We start from the raw sequence: 16,946 nt of genomic DNA on the forward strand, positions 1-16,946 counted from the left end.
TACCTATAAAACTAAAAATCGATGTCAGGACAATCAAAGTGGAGCAGGATGAAATAAAGGTGGAATTGATGTGTTTGGGGAAGCCGAAGAGACAATGACATTGACACAATTTGCAACGGAATTATGAGCTTAGAAAGTGAACGCGCTCTCCTTCACTGAAACTCATTCCTGTTGACGGCAGAAAGACGGAGACTTAAAAAGAGAAAGAGCCCTTCACCTCTGATGCTCTCTGACGAAAGTACATGGGGAAAAAAAATCAGAATGAAAACAAAATCTCTTTCATCTCTGTGGGCAACCCAAATCCTCAGTGCCGGCGCCGCTGCTGCTGCTGCCAAATTTCAAATTAAAAAGGTGGAGCGTCGAGATGCTTAAGAGCCACAGTAATGTGTTGAGAGCAGACAGATGCTCGCTCATGCCTGAGCTTTTGTTCCGGAGCATTTTTGCCTTTTGGACGGATCAAACTAATGAAAAACAGCATTAAACACACAAGCCCAAGCATCAGCAGAAACAATAACTAATGGGGATCATTTGACTTGTCTGTGGTAACAAGAAATGAGCAGATAGGCAACTTTTTACCCCAAACTTACCGATTTTATTTCTTCAGAAAGAGACCGGAATACAGTCTGGACTCTGTCAGTCGTGATAAAGCTTAGAACACATTTATTCACTCTACTACTGGTGAAGACATGTCATTACTAAAGAATAATGAGGTATTGTCTTGAAAATACGAAAAATATTAAATATCTAGTTCACTGTCGGTGAAGAAAATCATCCTAAATTCACCACGTGTGGCAGCATGATGCTGTGGGGATGCTCTTCTTCAGAAAGCTAAAGAAAAACAATTCAAACCTGGAGACTCAGGCAGAGGTTCTCCTTTAATTAGAAAGGAAACATGTAGTGGAAGATACAGTGGAGTGATTTAAATCAACGTATAACAATGCGTTGTGATGGTCCAGTCAAAGTCCCAATCTAAATCCAAATGAGAGTCCACGGCTAAACCCGAAGACTAACGCTCACCAACGTTTTCCGTCCAATCATGAGCATGAGCGAAGAAGACTGGGCAAAGATACGCTACGCTGGTGTTGAAAACAATTGCAAGCCACACTTTTCAGATTTTTACATGTGGAAAATGTAGGAAACCAAAAAGTTCTTTTTGTGATACGTTGTATTGGTCTGACATTTAAAACAACACATCATAGTTGTTTGTGAAGAAGAAATGTTCACATTCATATCAACAGCCTGCTGGTGAGATTATTCCAGCAAACAGATCCTGGTAAATTAAAGTTGACTTTGTGTCGGTATAAACACCAGGAAGTCACAACTTTAACGTAACAAAGTAAGACATGTTCCGGTGCAGCCTTCATTTCCTGAACTTCAAGAAAGAGTTTCAGCGTACTCAGAAAAAACAAAACAGCCAGCCAGAAACTTTAGATAACACAACAATGCAGGGATGAGAACAGAAACAGAAATACTTCACTACTATTACACAATTCAGATTTTTAGTTGGACTTTTTCCATGTAAACATTGAGTCAGAAACAATGTTTTCTTTTTTTTTCTCTTCGGTGGCACATTAAGCCATAAACTAAAGCGCACGTTTTATGGTTTTGTTTTGTCTTTATTTTACACCTCTGTTTGTAGCGTCGTCCCATGCTGTCGTGGGTTCTTTTTTAGAAGCAGTCTTTAAAATTTACAGCACACGAATCTCATGCAGGTGAGCCGAGACAACGCTTAGGACAGCAGGAAGGAACTTATTCAGGTTTCTTGTGTAAGAAGCCCTAATGAGCCTCACAGTGGCATTTTCTGACTACAAAGAACTCATGTTTATCGCTACATCTCAGACTCTAGAGGCTACTTTGGAAACTAAAAGTCCCCTTCAGCTTAATGGGATAATAAAACCATAATGGACCTTAGAAACCACACCAGGAATGAAGTCATGTTGGTGCTGCAGCCTCAGAGAGCAGATCACAGAGTCGGAGCATTAAGGAGGTACAAACAGCTGGGATTAAACCAAGGGATGATGATGATGATGATCCTCTGCTTTGACACGGCCTCATTTGGTCTCGTGGTTGCCTGCATACTTTGGCTTCCAGCAGGCAAAATACCCCCAGGGCTCCTAAAATACACAGCAGGCTGATCCAGTCAACGAGCAGCGACGAGGCCGGGCTGCAAGCCCCAACAAGCTGGTCAGCAGCGCAGGACTCGGGATAGCAGCCAGGCTGGGTAGTAATGGTAGCAACTTCTTGTTTTTTGCAAAGAAAACAAATCCTTATTCTCCGATTGTGTCGTTTGATTAAAACGAGAGGGAAAAAAAAGAAAGACGTCTGTTAAGTTTAACAAACGCTTGAACACAGCTGGGTTATCTTTGAGAAGTTTTTTTTTTTTTTTCTGCAGCCAACTTTCTTTATTTAGCCGTACCTGAATCCGCAGAGCACTTCTAAATGAGTATCGGAGTTAATTTAGAAGTCATGGGCTGATCAGGCCACCGGGGTCACTGAGGTCACTGAGGCTGAGGAACACTAAAACGCAAAACGTCGAGACTGACACCCAGTGGCCACATTTAGTTACTGCATCAGGAGCTCCAGGATCAAAGAGAAAAGTATAAATTAGAAATCCATCGCCAAAACTTTAATTTATTTCAAGCATCTCAATTCTGATATGTAAATTAACTGCCCACAGGGTGATGCATTTCCAGCATTTAACTTTAGATGAGTATAGTTCATAGCTAATAAAAAAAAAGTTGTAATTTATTTTGCAAGGAAAGAGAACAGAAATGTTCTGCTGCGGTCAAGCCATTGTGTTTACAGTTATGGGGAAGATTTTTGACTTCATTGTTGTCCAGCAGAAAGTCACACCTTGCTTAAGAAAACAACAAAAGAAGCTGGAGCTACACATTGTGCTTTGCAATGGAAAGTTGGATGAAAGGGAAAAGTCTGCACAAGCAAGTTTCTTGAGCTTGGACTGGTTTGTTGTCAGAAAGAGGAGCGGGGTAGAATAAAGTTTAAGTTGCTTCAGGTCCAGTGTGAGATTCCTGTGGTGATTTGCTGAGAGTACAAAGCTTCCTACATTTCAACTTTTAGCTGATGTTTTGACTGACCTGCATAGGGAAACGAATCATCAAACGAAAGAAAGGATTCGTCACAGATGTGTGTGGACGCAGCAAATCTTTACTAACAAAAAAAAAAACTTACTTCATCAACAGCTGCAGCCTCAAAAGTCATCACTGAACCAGACTCAAACAGAAAACACGAGCGACGCTCTGGATTGACGACGGAGGTAAATCAATTCAACAAAAAGAATAGAGGATATTCTGACATCTTTAACAATTAGTGTCCTTTATAAATGGATCGTCCAGTCAGTTATCAGATCCGAGTCCAACACTTGTGACTGGAAGCTGACGTCCTTTAAAGAAGCTTTTAGTTCATTCCATTATTACGTCTGATTAGCTCGTTACCCACCAGTTATTAAGAGTTTAGAAGGCAGTAAACACTAAACAAGAGTTGAAATATCTATAAATAAAAACCTCGTGAACTAAACGAGGCAACATTTGAGTCCCAGCAGCTTCAACCGAGTTGATCCGGCTCAGCTGAGAGCCGACGGCTGCTCCTCCACCTTCAAGCGCTCAGAAATGTCTGTGTGTCGAACCGGCTTGGTTCAGTCCTCTGCGTCACAGACACAGGAAGCCCACAGAGGATACCGAGAGTACAGGGTTGGGCCCGGCCCTTCATCATCTGAGCCTGGGGAAGATCCTGATGAAGAGGATCATGCTGATGAAGGTGAAGGAGACCAGGATGAGCATCAGCCACAGCAGCCAGTTGACGGACTTCTTGGTGTGCTGCTCCAAGCGCTCCGACTCCGTCTTCAGCTTCTCAAAGTTCAGGTCGGCTTGACGCATGGACTGACTCAGAGTCTGGAGAGCAGAGAAGAAAGAGTCTGACGTCAACATCCAGATAAATCAATCGATTACTCAAACTAAAGCCATTTGCTGAAAAAAATAAATAAAAGATGTTCACATCCAGTAGATTTACTACAGTATGATGTGTTGTTGCATTTTAGGCAATAACATGTTTATTTTCTTATTTTAAAAAAAAGGAATTGAATTATTTGCATCTTTTGGTTTTAAGTGGTTAAATAATTTTTTTTTAAATCTATAGAACGTCCCATTTAAAAAAAAATCTGATTAATCACCAGAATAAATCAACAGATTAATCGATCACTAAAATAATCATTACTTGCAGCCCTGGTTGTAAATGTGTTCTGCCTACTTGTGACCAAAATTAGCTAAAAAAAAAATAAAAAAAATAATAAAAAAATCTGGCCGAGTCAGTTAATCAAAGAACACAATATTTGGAGTCAAGCCAAGCTGGGAAGTAGCTTTTCTCTGAGAGTTTTAATAAAAATAAAACGGATAGAAACATAAGCTTGAACTCTTATTATAGTGAAGCTTCTAACTGCTTCTGGGTGGTTCCAGGTGGATTGGTGACCTCTCTCTTCAATCCTCCTCCCTGAAGAGAGGAGGCAAATATTTATAAAACCCATTAACTTTATACAACAAATCAACTGACCGGTTTGTAAAAATGTATTTTCACTTTGTTAGTAAACAGATTTTTTTTTTGTGTGGAAGATTTGTCAAAAACAAGACGTGGATCCATTTTAGAGGCATTGTAGATACATGTGTCATTCGTTGCAAAAATGGTTAGACGATGATTGATCCCGATATGTTTCAGGAAAGCAGCGCTCTTTGTGCCTGTGCAGCTACCTGATTGTCCTGCTTGATGATGTTTTGAGCAGCCAGAGTGTTGTTTTTGAGATTTCTGGCCAAGTTAAGCATGTCCTCCGCCAGCTTCTCCTGCAGGTTGTGGTGGCGCTGCAGGACTGCGTCCAGCTCGGCTGCAGACTGCCGCTCATCCAGAGGAAGAACTCTGCAAGATTTTTTTTAAAGCGTTGAGTCGAGTCAGAGGAAGGAAAAAAAAAACAGAAAACTGTAGGAGCGTTTGTTTGGTGAAGCAGTGGCGTTTGAGTTCACCTTCTATTTCGCAAATCTCCATCTGCTGTGGGTGAAAACGTTAGATTGTTAGAAAGTGCTTGAAGCAAAGATGCTGAAAACTAGAGGTCTTAGAATTTAAAAGGTTTCTTACCTTTGCCAGACGTCCGCTGCAGAGTAACAACATAAAAAAACATGAGTCAAACATATCAAAGCATTTTTAAGTTCATTTTTCCATCCATCCATTTTCTTTCACCCTTGTCCCTCAGTGGGGTCGGGAGGGTTGCTGGTGCCCATCTCGAGTTAACGTTCTGGGCGAGAGGTGGGGTCACCCTGGACAGGTCGCCAGTCTGTCGCAGGGCAACACAGAGACACACAGGACAAACAACCATGCACACACACACTCACACCTAGGGACAATTTGGAGAGGCCAATTAACCTGACAGTCATGTTTTTGGACTGTGGGAGGAAACCGGAGTACCCGGAGAAAACCCACGCATGCACAGGGAGAACATGCAAACTCCATGCAGAAAGACCCCAGGCCGGGAATTGAACCCAGAACCTTCTTGCTGCAAGGCAACAGCTCTACCAACTGCGCCACTGTGCAGCCCCAGTTCATTTTTCCATTAAAGTAAAATCAAGAGGTACACACTTTTAAAGAAAAAATAATTACTTTAAAGAAAAAATATATTATGAAATATATATGCTTACTATCCAGTCTAATTTGCCTGATAGTTAAACAACACGCGTCTCATCTCACCGTGCCGAGCAGTTCGTCTCTCATCTCCCCTGTACATCGGGCCTTCGACTGAATGTGAACGGTTTTAGTGGCTGGCATCCTCTCATTGGCTATTGTCGGCGTACGACCTGGAGCGAGGAACTGATTGGCTAAGGCCTTCTCTGTTGGTGATGTCTGTGGAGGATTACGAGTTGAATTGTTGTGGACCGCCGTTTATATAAATAAGCTGAATGATCTCAAATCTCACCAGTTTCTCTGCCTCTAAAAGTCCTTTTAGAAAATCGACTTTTCTTGTGTATTCAGTCAGGATCTCTTGTGTCGGTTTGCTGAGAAAAGACACAAACACAGAGGCATCAGAAGGTTTTTACAACATCAGCTGTGAGCGCAGCGACTTCCGTACAAATGTTCAAGTTCCAACAAAGACAACCTTCTCAGTATATTTGTCATTTAGCAGACCGTGTGCTGATTAAATGTCCACAATTTAGTAAACAGTAGAAAAAAAATTAAATAATCGAGGTAAAAAATTAATATCAAGGGGGGGGGTGTAACCTTGGGCTTTTCCTCAGAGCCACCAACATGTCCACCAGGGCTGCAACATACTACAGAAAAACAAACAAACAAACAAACAAAAAAACAAACATGTTTTCAGAAACCTATAGTGTATGGTTATTATAAGAATCTTGTCGGACTTATTACTGTTATTTCCTGCTGTTTCCATGGGAACATAATGGAATGGTAAACTTATATACCAAAATACGATAACTAAGGTTCAATAGGCAGAACGTAAAAGCAAGATTAAAAACGTAAAAATGAGATAGAAAGCGTATACCACAGTTCCTGCTTTCTGACGACGTGGCTAACAAAGCAGCTAGCAGCTGTTGAGCTAACAACAACAACAACAACAGTAAATCTGCAGCTCAGATTAAACTCTTTGAGCTCAGCTCTGGTTTACCTTCTCCAGTCTCCATTCAGCCTCTCCTCGTTTTTCCGACGCCATATTTTCACAGCGAGACAATAATCTAATAAAATTGATCTCTAGTCTAGAAGCCATGTTGGAATCGCACAGTGTCGCAGCTGTATGACGTAACCAGCCGCAGCCGCTACGAAACACGTCTCCATGTATGGCAGGACGTTTTTATCATAAAATCAACTTCACCACACTTCATTTCCCGATTTCTGACACCGCTAAATGATGATTACACATAATAATCTAAGAAATATCTAAGCATATTTTGACTATAAAAATACCTATATAAGATATCGCTAATTACCTTCTAACTAGTATGACGCACGTCATACAACCATTAAGTTTTATGGAAGCTTTAATTCAAGATATCTACAAATTACTATCTGAAGCATATACATTTCATTTAACACATAAATGATGACTAGTTAAAAAGTAAAATATCTCACTTTTTGTTCTCAAAAGTCATAATCCTACTTATGAATTATGACTTGAATGACGCAATAATTCAAGATATTTTAAATGTACTTTTGGATTGGAAAACTTATAGATTTGACTAGCGCAAATTAAATTGCAGATGTCTTGAAAGCAAATAATAACTAGGCAAAACTAACAGACATATCTAGAAGTGTAATTTTGAGAAGTCAGAATTTTTTCAGATGACTTGAATTAACTGATTGATATCTTTAAAAAATTATTCTGTGTTGATAAAACATTCCAGATTTTATGTAACAATTTGAAATTTCAAATAAAATAAAAAAACAAATTAATAAAACCTTTTTGAAAATGCTCAATTTTCAGCATTAAAATAGGTTGACAGCTGTTTTCAACTGCAATGTGAGTACTGGAAGAGAATAAATTGGAAGTTCACATCATATCTATGAAAATTAAAATTTTCTACATTATGGCCTTTTGTGACAATTTTGTGCAGGAAATCCTAAATTCTCCAGGCAGATTTTTGAAAAGCTCAGTACAGCACAAAGAAGTCCATGTTGTTTATTCCTAACGTGGTGGTATCATCTATTTTTCAGCCACAAGGCGCCAGTAAGTAACAATCGACTATGTTACATGTATAAAACACGAGTTAAAAGCAATTTGAGGCCTTGAAATTGGCCTCTGTCTCTTTAAGAAGCTCCTACCCCGCGTCCATAATGTCGCCACAATGCTTCTCACTATGCGTTTACAACGTTGGACTTAGAAGTAGAGTGGAGAGTAGAGCAAGTGTTTAGGCACCCCTTTGTGGCTGACACGGGAGATTCAAGGATTTCTGGGAAATGCATGAAAGAATCAAAGACTCCCGATATGGTTTTGAGGGAACAACGTCTGGAGGTGCCAGGGAGGTTTCAGGTGGTCGCTTAAATGTCTGATTATAGAAGGAGAAAGTGCGCCCTCACCTGTTGAGAAAGGTGTATTTAACGTTAAAGTTACTTTCCCCTAATGGTATATATACTAGTCAACCCAATGGCCGTTTCACTCACGGTTTAGCCGATATGCTTCCTAGGTAAAAATCAAAAGACAAACGCCCCCCCCCCCCCCCCCCGTCAAGTTTCCAGCAGCACAGGTGATACACATAAGGGGCCCGGTGATTCGTTAGGGGCCCGGTAATTGGCCCCGCCCCCCAGCCCCACGCTGACTTGTTCCGCTAGTGATTATAACATAATGCAAAGCTCAAAACTTCATTCAAGTCATAAGAATATTGATAATCCTGACTAACCTTTCTCTGATTTAATGAGTTTTTTTAGCGTATGTAAACATCTGGTTTTAGGTGTGTATCAGTGTGTATTGGTTTACCAAGTTCAATAATGTGAGTCGAGCACACAGAAGTATGATGTCCTGTATCTTTATGTTAACACTAATAACCAGTACAGCTCTTGACATTCAGTCCCAAACACACCCTCAGTTACACATCAGAACAATCTTCCTCATAAACCAGACAGACTAACAAACATCATTCAGCAGTCAAGAGAAACATTAGTATTTAATTCAATCTGCGCTCGTCGTGACGACTGTCCACATCCGAGTGAAGGGTGTGACTCTTCGGGGAAGTCGTGACATGGCGTCGTGGTCGGGCTTGTGTTCTCCTCTTGCTTTCTTTTTCCATTGGAGAAAGTGGCTCGTGCTGCTCCCATTTCCCTTTGCAAACTGAAAGCAGTGATTTCCTCTCTGGTGTTATTTTGTGAGATGGGTGAAAGCGTGATTAGGTCCTTTTTTCTGAACTCGTTTTGTTCCACTTCAATGCGTCGCACACAAAATCCCCTTGTTATTCTGGACATCCCCACCCCTCTCCTGTTAGCACTGTTCAGGAGTTATGGTGTGAGAAATGGGTTATCATTATCAAGGCACTAGCTAGCAATTCTCAGCATTAGGAAAGAATGGAGAAGCTTGACTAGAACCTGCTATATTTTCTTTTACAAGCCAAAAAAACAACAACATGAGGCTACAGAAGATGCAGCCTGTAGTCAAACTGTACTCTCCACCAGCAACCACAGTATATTAAAAATGATAGAAAAGGTGCTTGGCAACAATTTGTCCAGTTATTTCTACTGACGAACAGCACAACACAAGACTTCTGACACGTTTTTAGCGCCATACTGAGTTCCTGCTGTTCAAAGTCACTTCAGTCTACAGCAAATTCACACTCTGGTACATTCTTCTCCTCCGTAGGTCAGACTTCGTCGTCCATGTAGGGTATGTCTGGATCAGAAAAGCGTCTGTGACTCTTGGGGGCTCTAGTATCCTTTTGCTGGAGCGTAGCCGTGGCGATGGAGGAGGAAGAGGAGGAAGCAGAGGGAGGGCAGGAGGAGAAATGCAGCAGCAAGCCACTCTCTGGGTTGTCGAGGTACAACGACTGGGTGCTGTCTTTGCGACGGCCGGGATGCTCCCGTATCCTGACGGGGTATAAAATCTCTCGATTTCCAGGAGGAGGGAATGTCTGAGAAGAACCGGTGGCCATCTGCTGGGGGAGGACGCCCGGGGGCAGCTTGACGGTGTCTGGGATGACGGGGTTGCGGCGCTGCGGGGGCCGCCTGGTGGAGGCGGTGGAGGTTTCGGACGCCGTGGAGGCGCAGCTGGACAGAGAGGAGGTGGAGCTGGAGGGGGTGAGGTTTCCCAGAAACGGTCGTCCAACAGAGGGTTTAGTTCGCTGGATGATCTCTGGAGGCTTAACATGTTTAACTGGCCTGTGTCTTCTCAGCTGGACGCCACTGTGTCCTGGAAGAGAAGGAAAGACGAGAAAATGACGCAAGAGCAAGGAGAAATTTTTGTATTTTTTTTTAATTTTTTGAGATGTCCCACAATAGAGTCAGGAAGATGAAGAAAAATGGAAGATCATGCAACCATGTTATTTAAAATGAAATATAGTCATGTGAAAAATATGGAGACAGCCTGAAGAGACTTACCATATTTGGACATGTGTACATTTAATATATATATATACATATATTAATTACTATGACAGTAATATGTAATAAACCTTGAAGATCTTTTATTTTTTTTTAAATGAGCATATTTTTGTTGAGAAATACATTTGAACTGACTGAAGCATGCAGAAAGATGACTAACATCTGTTGAGTTAAATGAAGTGAAAGGTCTCAAAAAAAATTTGAATCAGCTTTTCTACTTTTTCAGGAAACAGCCTCCATGTGGGGAACGTTCAAAACAACAGCAAACAAGTTCAAGGCTGGCTGGCCGTCCAAGCCGGTTCAGCCTGAGAGCAGACTGAAAGACGCTGGAAAACAAAAACTCCTAAGAAATAAAATGTCATCACAGGACCTACAGCAGACTATCGCTACTGACATTTACCTAAAACAACAAAGAAAAACACCAGATTTGCTGGGATAACATTCTCTGGACAGGTGAATCAAAGTGAAGAGATTAAAACACGATTAAAACATGCATAATTTTTTTGTTTTTACCCTTTAATTAAATCACTTCCTTTTCCAGAGATAACAAAAAAAAAAGAGATTAGACGTGGGAGCCCTTTCTTAACAACGATCAGAACAGGTGTCCTCATTTTTTACACGACTGTATGTTCAGGGAGTTAACATTTCCATGCATTTTAGATGATTTGGTGCCAAATGTGTCCATGAAGTTTGAGCATGCATCTGTGCCACACGTGAATTTACATGCACACAAACACACAAACACGGTTGCTGTTCCTCCGACCTGCTTTGTTTACAGAGCAGACATCAGCGCCCCATCACCATCACTGGTCCAGACCTGCACCACAAAAGACAGGAAGGGCCCAACCCAGCGGCCCCGGGGTCCGGTCAGAAACCCACAGGTGTGAGAGAGGAACAGGCAGAAGGAGGGAAACACCGGACTGTACCTTACTTACTGACCTTCTGGCTCGGAGCCGTGCGCGGACGAGCGCTGCTGCTGCTCGTCCAGAAGACTCTCGGAGCTCAGAGACGCTTCAGAGTCCAGGTTCTCCTGGTCTGAACCGGGCTGCTCCATCTCTGGCAGCCGGAAAGCCAGTTCCTCTCTTGAGAGTAAACAAAGAAGTAGTAAAAAAAAAACAAACAAAAAAAAAACCAGACAACAAATCAAAGTGAAGAAAAACGCAAGGGAGCGTTCCTTACTTCTCTTGTTTGATGGACTTGATGCGTTCCACCAAGTTGTTCTCCGTCTCGATGTCGGAGTCCAGAGGCTCGTTCTCGGGGACCACGGTGAGATCAGAGCTGACCTTCTCCCGGATCTGCACAAACACACAGCACCAAACATTGATGATGACCCGCCGACTCCATCCGTATGTTAAACCGCAGTAACTACAGAGAGATGTTAAAGTACAAGTTAAAACCAAACACCCCCCCCCCCCAATAGATTCAAACCTTAAGGGGAAACCGAGCCAAAATGGTTAGTCAGGTCAGGAGAAGAGCAGAGTGGATGTCGCCTGCGACCTTCATGCATTTACATTTATTCCATGATTGTTTGTGAGCAATCATGGAAAAAAATTATATCCAGTGCCAAAAGTGCTGACATCCCTTGAAGTTGTTCCCATTATGCCAGGATACAACCACAAACTTTAACCGTCTTTTATTGGGATTTTGAGTAATAAACGCAAGGAGGCATGTGAGTTTTTTTTTAATGGAAGAGAAATGTTTTAATTTCCAAATCCATAAAGATTTAAACCTAAAAAAGCCCCCCAGCACTATATAAGGCGACCTCTTCCTGTGGTAGGAACATACTTGCACCTTGAGCTCTTTTAGACTGCAGGTTCTTTGTCAAATTTCAGTTTAGACTTTGACTGGGCCATTTTAACACAAAAATATTAATATTACCGTTCGGCTGGAAGGCAATACTCCATCCGAATATCAAATCTTCTGCAGTCGGTTGCACTTTATTTCATTTAGCCGTATCAGGACATAAAATCAACGTGAAGTTTGTGGCTAGGATAAAACAACTAGGGGAAAAAATGTTCAAGGAACATCAACACGAGGCAGCAGGTTCCCCCCTCAGGAAAACATCAAAGTCCAAATAAGGTTTAGTTCCAGTTAAATAATAAGACTTTCTCTGTGGTATATTTAAATGTTGAATTAATACCATAAAGCCCTGAAGGTCACAATAGCGTTAGATCACCTTCTGATAAAAGACAGATCCCAACCCAGAATCCCTTCATATTCTTGGATCAACAAACGCTTCACATCACAAGCAGAACAAATACTGAACCAACAGCAACATGCAAACTATTCCCAGTTAGTACAAACAAACTGCATTAATACAAGATAACAAGAGAAACCAGCAAATAAGAAAAAAGAAAAAGGACTCAGCACCCGGATCTAACATGCCATGCACAGGCGCTCGGACATGGCAAACTACTGCACACTACATCTACAGGATCTACTACACCTGAGGTCTGGATGATACATACCACCCCTCCTTTGTAATGAGCTGTCAACCTGAGAGATAAAGGGCAGCTGGTCTAAAGAGAGACAAGGAACATTAACCGTGTTACCAATATGAACCCGAGAGGCCATGCAATGGGATAAAGTAATGGATGTTTATGATGTATACTGCGCGAGGAAATTATGAATATGGTTAATGATCAGTAAGTACATTAAAAATACATAATCTCCAACATGGGTGAAACTTTATACATGCTTCTTGGATTTTTGTTAAAGGTTTGACAAAATGTTACGCAGAGTTAAAACAAAAAAACGAAAAAAAAAAAAAAAAGGCAATTTGCTGCAGATATTTTCATGTCAATGAAGAGCAGTAACTCCAAACGTCAAACCACAGAGGATGATGTGAAATCAGACCTGAACACCTGACAGAGCTTCACTTCCTAAGATGACAGGTAATGACTGGCACTGCCTTTATTGTATTTTGCTTGCATGTACTGCTGGGTCTTAATGAATGAATATTTTTATAATAAACTCCCCATAATGTGATTTATTTTCTTACAAAAATTAAAAGCCCATCTAGGCCATGCAAGCATTGCATATAAACTTTGACCAAATGTTGCAGAGTTTGGTGCTTGTTGGACTCTGCCTACGCTGCGTAAGCTAATAAATGTCATGACGCGATGCTGGATTGACGTGACAGAAGATGCGGGACTGACGCCTGTCACGGTCCATTTGAGCTGATCTAAAACATCAGACCAACAGTAAACGGCTCGGACGCATTTGATCCCACTCACTGTGTTCTTCCTCTTGAGGTTCAGCTGTTTGACGGCCAGAGCCTCGGCGTACTCCAGCTGCTCGATCTCCTCCATCTTCTCATTGTAGCGCCTTATTTGCTCGATGATCAGCATCTCCACACACCTGCAGGCGAGCGAGCGACACCGGGTGAGTTCGGATCAAATGTCCAAAACAGCAAGTAGGTTTCGAAGGTTTTTTGTTTTGCGGGCCAGACTCACGTGGTCGTCTTTGCAACGTCCTTCATGCTGAGCAGAGGGTCGGCCGTGTTGGGGCAACGCAGGATACACGGAGCAAACACTATAGCCAGCGAGTTGGGGGACATGCGGTTGTGCTCCTCCTCCTTTGAGACCCTGCAGGAACACAATCAGAGAAATATTCCTCGTCATCTACAGTTCCGCTTCTCTTAGTGCAGTTTTTAGATGTGTGGAAGTACAGCAGGTGGAGAATGTTTACTTGACAAGGTGGAAGATGAGCCGCTCTAATGTGTTGAAGTTTGCGGTGGGAAGTTCCTCCAGGACTTTGTAAATGGCTTGAAGCTGCTCCTGCTTCTCTGGCAGCTCTAACAGAGAAACAAAACAGATAGGAGTTTAGTTCAAAAGACCAGTTTATGAAGATTTTCTAGTACTTTGTGTGACAGAGGCACATGTTTGTGTAGTAGAAGGAAAATTAAAAATCTTCAGTCAAAAATTCTGAAATGTGTGACATACGGCACTGGAAAAATGTGAAGAGCCCATTTCACTAAACCTCACTGGAAACCTCCTGGTGATTCCACCAAATGTTGATTTCTGAACTCTTCCTGAGTTAAAAAACATTAGTATTGCTGTTTCTAAATGAATATGAACTTCTGAAAGCACTGCGTCTTTTTTTTAAATATTTTGACCATTTCTCCTTTTCTGCAAATAAATAGTACATTTTTGCTTGGAATTTCGGAGTCAGCAAACGGTGGATGACGGAGATGTACAGAAGCAGAGTCAACAGGAAGACTCTGGATGGAGCTAAATGTGAGGCAGTGATGGAAGAAAAACTGTTTTATGCTGCAAAACACTTGAGAATGGTCAGGGGTTGCCCTCCAGCGGGGCAGTGACCTCTAACACAGAGCTAGGGATTTAATGGAGTAATGCACAAGGCAACTAGTTGGACTGGATTTATTTCGGGGTTGAATAAAAATACCCATTTATTATATATTTTTAGACTTTGAAGACATTGAGAATTTTTCTCCCACCTCAGAATCATGCTGTAATTTCGAGTTAGTCTGTAGCATAAAATTCAAATGAAACATGTCGAGGTTTCTGATTGTAAATGTGTGAAAAACGTGAAAAGGTTCACTTTTTCCAAAACTCCGCCATTTCCTGTAGTGGCAGAAGTCCCGTTGGGTCTCCACTCACCCACAGCATGCAGGAAGTCATTGTAATGCGCGAAGGTCATGAGTGGGTCTGGCAGCTCCCTTAACCACTGCTTCACCAGGCCTGTCACCGTGTGGATGGGATAGTCCTCAAGAATGTCCACGTAAGCATCTGAACACACGAGAACCAGAACAGCAAAACAAAAGTCAAGACTTTTATGTCTCTGCTGTACATCTTGATAGAAGCCCGGTAAGTGAAAAGGGGACTAACCCATCTCTAGCCGCTGGTGCAGCTCCCTCATGCGGTTGGCAGCGCCTGATTTGCGGTAGATGCCCTCGGTGTAGAGGCCGTGCATCTCCACGTGCTCCAGCATCATCTCCAGCACCGTTGGCACCGGGTTCTTATCGCTCACCAGGTGACAAACTCGCACCCCAAAGTTACATCCCGTCACCTCTTCATCATTCTGAGGAGCCGCAGCAGTCAGTAACACAACGGCACAAATTTATTGCTAAATAAATTTGTGTAATATAAAATAAATCATTGTAATATGTAAAATAAAAAAAAATAAAAAAACACAACATATAACTTTCTTATGGAAATCACTAAGCAGAAACATAAAAAGAAGAAAAAGGAGTAATAATTTAGAGCGTTTTTCAAAGCCCATTACACATTCCTAACTCCATGCTTGAATCATTCCATAGCTTAATTCAGACACAGAAAAAAAGCCTCTGTTTTTCTCTCTTCAGCTTGTTTTTTAATCTGTTGCAAATCATATTTGGATTTATGTAATACAAAAAATCTTTGCACCCCAGTAAACCTAATTTTGCGCTAAACATTCACGATAAAACGAATCAAGGCATACCTTTTTGGCACAGAAGCTGGAGCAGTTGATGGCTATCTTATTAAGGCACTTCTTGTGGCACACCATTTTACAATCTGTCAGAAAAGTCAAAACGACGTCCTCAGATACGGATCAAAGAGGAAACATGGCCGTCTATATTGGGGCTCGTACTCACTGCTGCACATGTAGGCTTTCTCCATCCCCCAGATGTAGGAGCTGCACTGGTCACACGACTGAACGATGCTGACCTGATAGTTGATAAAACCATGGTCCAGCAGGGACTCCATCTAATTACAAAAAAAAGAAGAAAAAAAGAAGCATTTACAATAAACTAGAATAGACTGGGTGGAAAAAGAAGGAGAATGCAAACTGCAGGCTTACAATTTTATCTTTTTTCCTCCTTTTCTTTCTGGCTTTGGTCGGCTGGAAGACAGAAGGCTGTGAGTACATCGTTTTGTTTTCATATTCGGACCACTCCTTCATCCTGAATCCGAGTTTCACCTTGACGGGCTCGGCTTCCTCCTTCTTCACCTCTCCTCTGATGAAACCGTCCAGGACCGACTGGAACAGGTTGACCACCAGCTGAACATCTTCCTGCTGCTTGTCTGTGGCCAGGTGGATCACTTTGTTCTTGAAGCCCGTCATCAGCGCTTTGTAGCCGATGGTAGGATTCTGTAAAGGTTTAGAAGAAGTTTAGGCAGGCGTTTTAACACTAATTAGCGCGTTTCATAAAGCGCGTTTCAAGTCTACTCACTGAGAGAGAATACATAGATTTGATCTGCTCTCTAAACTGCATGGTGGCGGTGACAAAGATGGACTCTATGGGTGACAGCGACTTGCCTCTGGAGCGGAAATCATTCACCTAACACAGCAGCAAAATCAAGTTACGTCTTGTTTTATAAATCCGATTAAACAGATCGAACAAAGAGCCGACGCTTCGCTGCTTTTCGCTCACCTGGTTGCCCAGAAACTCGTCAAGGTTCCGCAGCTCGTTCCCGTTGGCGATGACTCGGTCCAGTGAGGCGTCCCAATGCACTGAAACTCGGGTGGCGCGGCTGATCTTGATCGTAGGGTTTCGGCCTATACTTTTACCTGTCCGGTCACTGAACGGCTGAGAAACGGGACGGACCACTGGGCCAGAGGGAGGCGCTGTAGAGTGGAAACGTTTCAAACCAAAGATGAGCACGTTAATGCATATTTTCCAAACATCCAAATGGATTAAAATATAAAAGTTGATCCTATTTGTGTAGTGAGGGAAGGTGTGGTCTAAGAATATCACAAACTATATACAAGCTGTGTAATTACAAATAAGTTCATTTTTCTCCGGCAAAATGGGCCAAAAGAGGCCGAACGGATATTAAAAAGTCATAAAATTGGTCTAGTTTCTAGTGCAAATTCTTTAGCATAACTGAAATAAAACAAAGCAAACTTATAAATAG

At 41.9% G+C, this 16,946-nt stretch overlaps 2 protein-coding genes across 11 annotated transcripts in view; both read right to left on the reverse strand.

Annotated features, from left to right (window-relative positions):
• Positions 1–3,145: 3,145 nt before the first annotated feature.
• Positions 3,146–6,832, reverse strand: use1 (unconventional SNARE in the ER 1 homolog (S. cerevisiae)). 2 transcript variants are annotated; one of them, XM_081606397.1, is made up of 8 exons: positions 6,674–6,832; positions 6,271–6,320; positions 5,969–6,047; positions 5,743–5,895; positions 5,137–5,152; positions 5,025–5,046; positions 4,758–4,920; positions 3,146–3,908 (listed from the first exon to the last, which is right to left on the reverse strand). In XM_081606397.1, the coding sequence occupies exons 1-8, from the start codon at positions 6,770–6,772 to the stop codon at positions 3,726–3,728; spliced, it is 765 nt and encodes a 254-aa protein (XP_081462523.1). In that variant the 5' UTR covers positions 6,773–6,832; the 3' UTR covers positions 3,146–3,725. The 2 variants fall into 2 exon arrangements, with proteins under 2 accessions (XP_081462523.1, XP_008406173.3); XM_008407951.3 differs by having other exon boundaries at positions 5,025–5,049; positions 6,674–6,827.
• Positions 6,833–8,509: 1,677 nt separating this feature from the next.
• The window catches only part of myo9bl (myosin IXb-like), a 65,263-nt gene continuing 56,826 nt past the window's right edge, over positions 8,510–16,946 (reverse strand). For 4 of the 9 annotated variants that reach the window (XM_081606399.1, XM_081606400.1, XM_008407948.3 and 1 more), the window contains 15 exons: positions 16,463–16,656; positions 16,262–16,369; positions 16,009–16,179; positions 15,889–15,930; positions 15,683–15,794; positions 15,529–15,602; positions 14,937–15,129; positions 14,709–14,837; positions 13,777–13,882; positions 13,542–13,673; positions 13,323–13,446; positions 12,555–12,605; positions 11,266–11,381; positions 11,026–11,168; positions 8,510–9,895 (listed from right to left, as the gene is read on the reverse strand). In XM_081606399.1, coding sequence (XP_081462525.1) covers positions 9,351–9,895; positions 11,026–11,168; positions 11,266–11,381; positions 12,555–12,605; positions 13,323–13,446; positions 13,542–13,673; positions 13,777–13,882; positions 14,709–14,837; positions 14,937–15,129; positions 15,529–15,602; positions 15,683–15,794; positions 15,889–15,930; positions 16,009–16,179; positions 16,262–16,369; positions 16,463–16,656 — 2,240 coding nt within the window. In that variant the 3' untranslated portion in view covers positions 8,510–9,350. Of the gene's footprint in view, positions 9,896–10,849; positions 10,904–11,012; positions 11,169–11,265; positions 11,382–12,554; positions 12,606–13,322; positions 13,447–13,541; positions 13,674–13,776; positions 13,883–14,708; positions 14,838–14,936; positions 15,130–15,528; positions 15,603–15,682; positions 15,795–15,888; positions 15,931–16,008; positions 16,180–16,261; positions 16,370–16,462; positions 16,657–16,946 lie in introns of all 9 variants that reach the window. The other 5 variants (XM_081606403.1, XM_008407949.3, XM_008407950.3 and 2 more) reach the window with 4 other exon arrangements.

This window comes from Poecilia reticulata, chromosome 4 (genome assembly GCF_904066995.2).
Source record: "Poecilia reticulata chromosome 4, P_reticulata-male-v2, whole genome shotgun sequence".
NCBI classification, from domain to species: Eukaryota; Metazoa; Chordata; class Actinopteri; order Cyprinodontiformes; family Poeciliidae; genus Poecilia; species Poecilia reticulata.

Excerpts from the sequence above, each read along its gene's own strand:
- use1 (XM_008407951.3), bottom strand. The coding sequence starts at position 6,772 with ATGGCTTCTAGACTAGAGATCAATTTTATTAGATTATTGTCTCGCTGT. Across the intron at positions 6,048-6,270 it reads GCTCTGAGGAAAAGCCCAAG|CAAACCGACACAAGAGATCC; the intron begins GTTACACCCCCC and ends GTCTTTTCTCAG. Across the intron at positions 4,921-5,024 it reads GGAGATTTGCGAAATAGAAG|AGTTCTTCCTCTGGATGAGC; the intron begins GTGAACTCAAAC and ends AAAATCTTGCAG.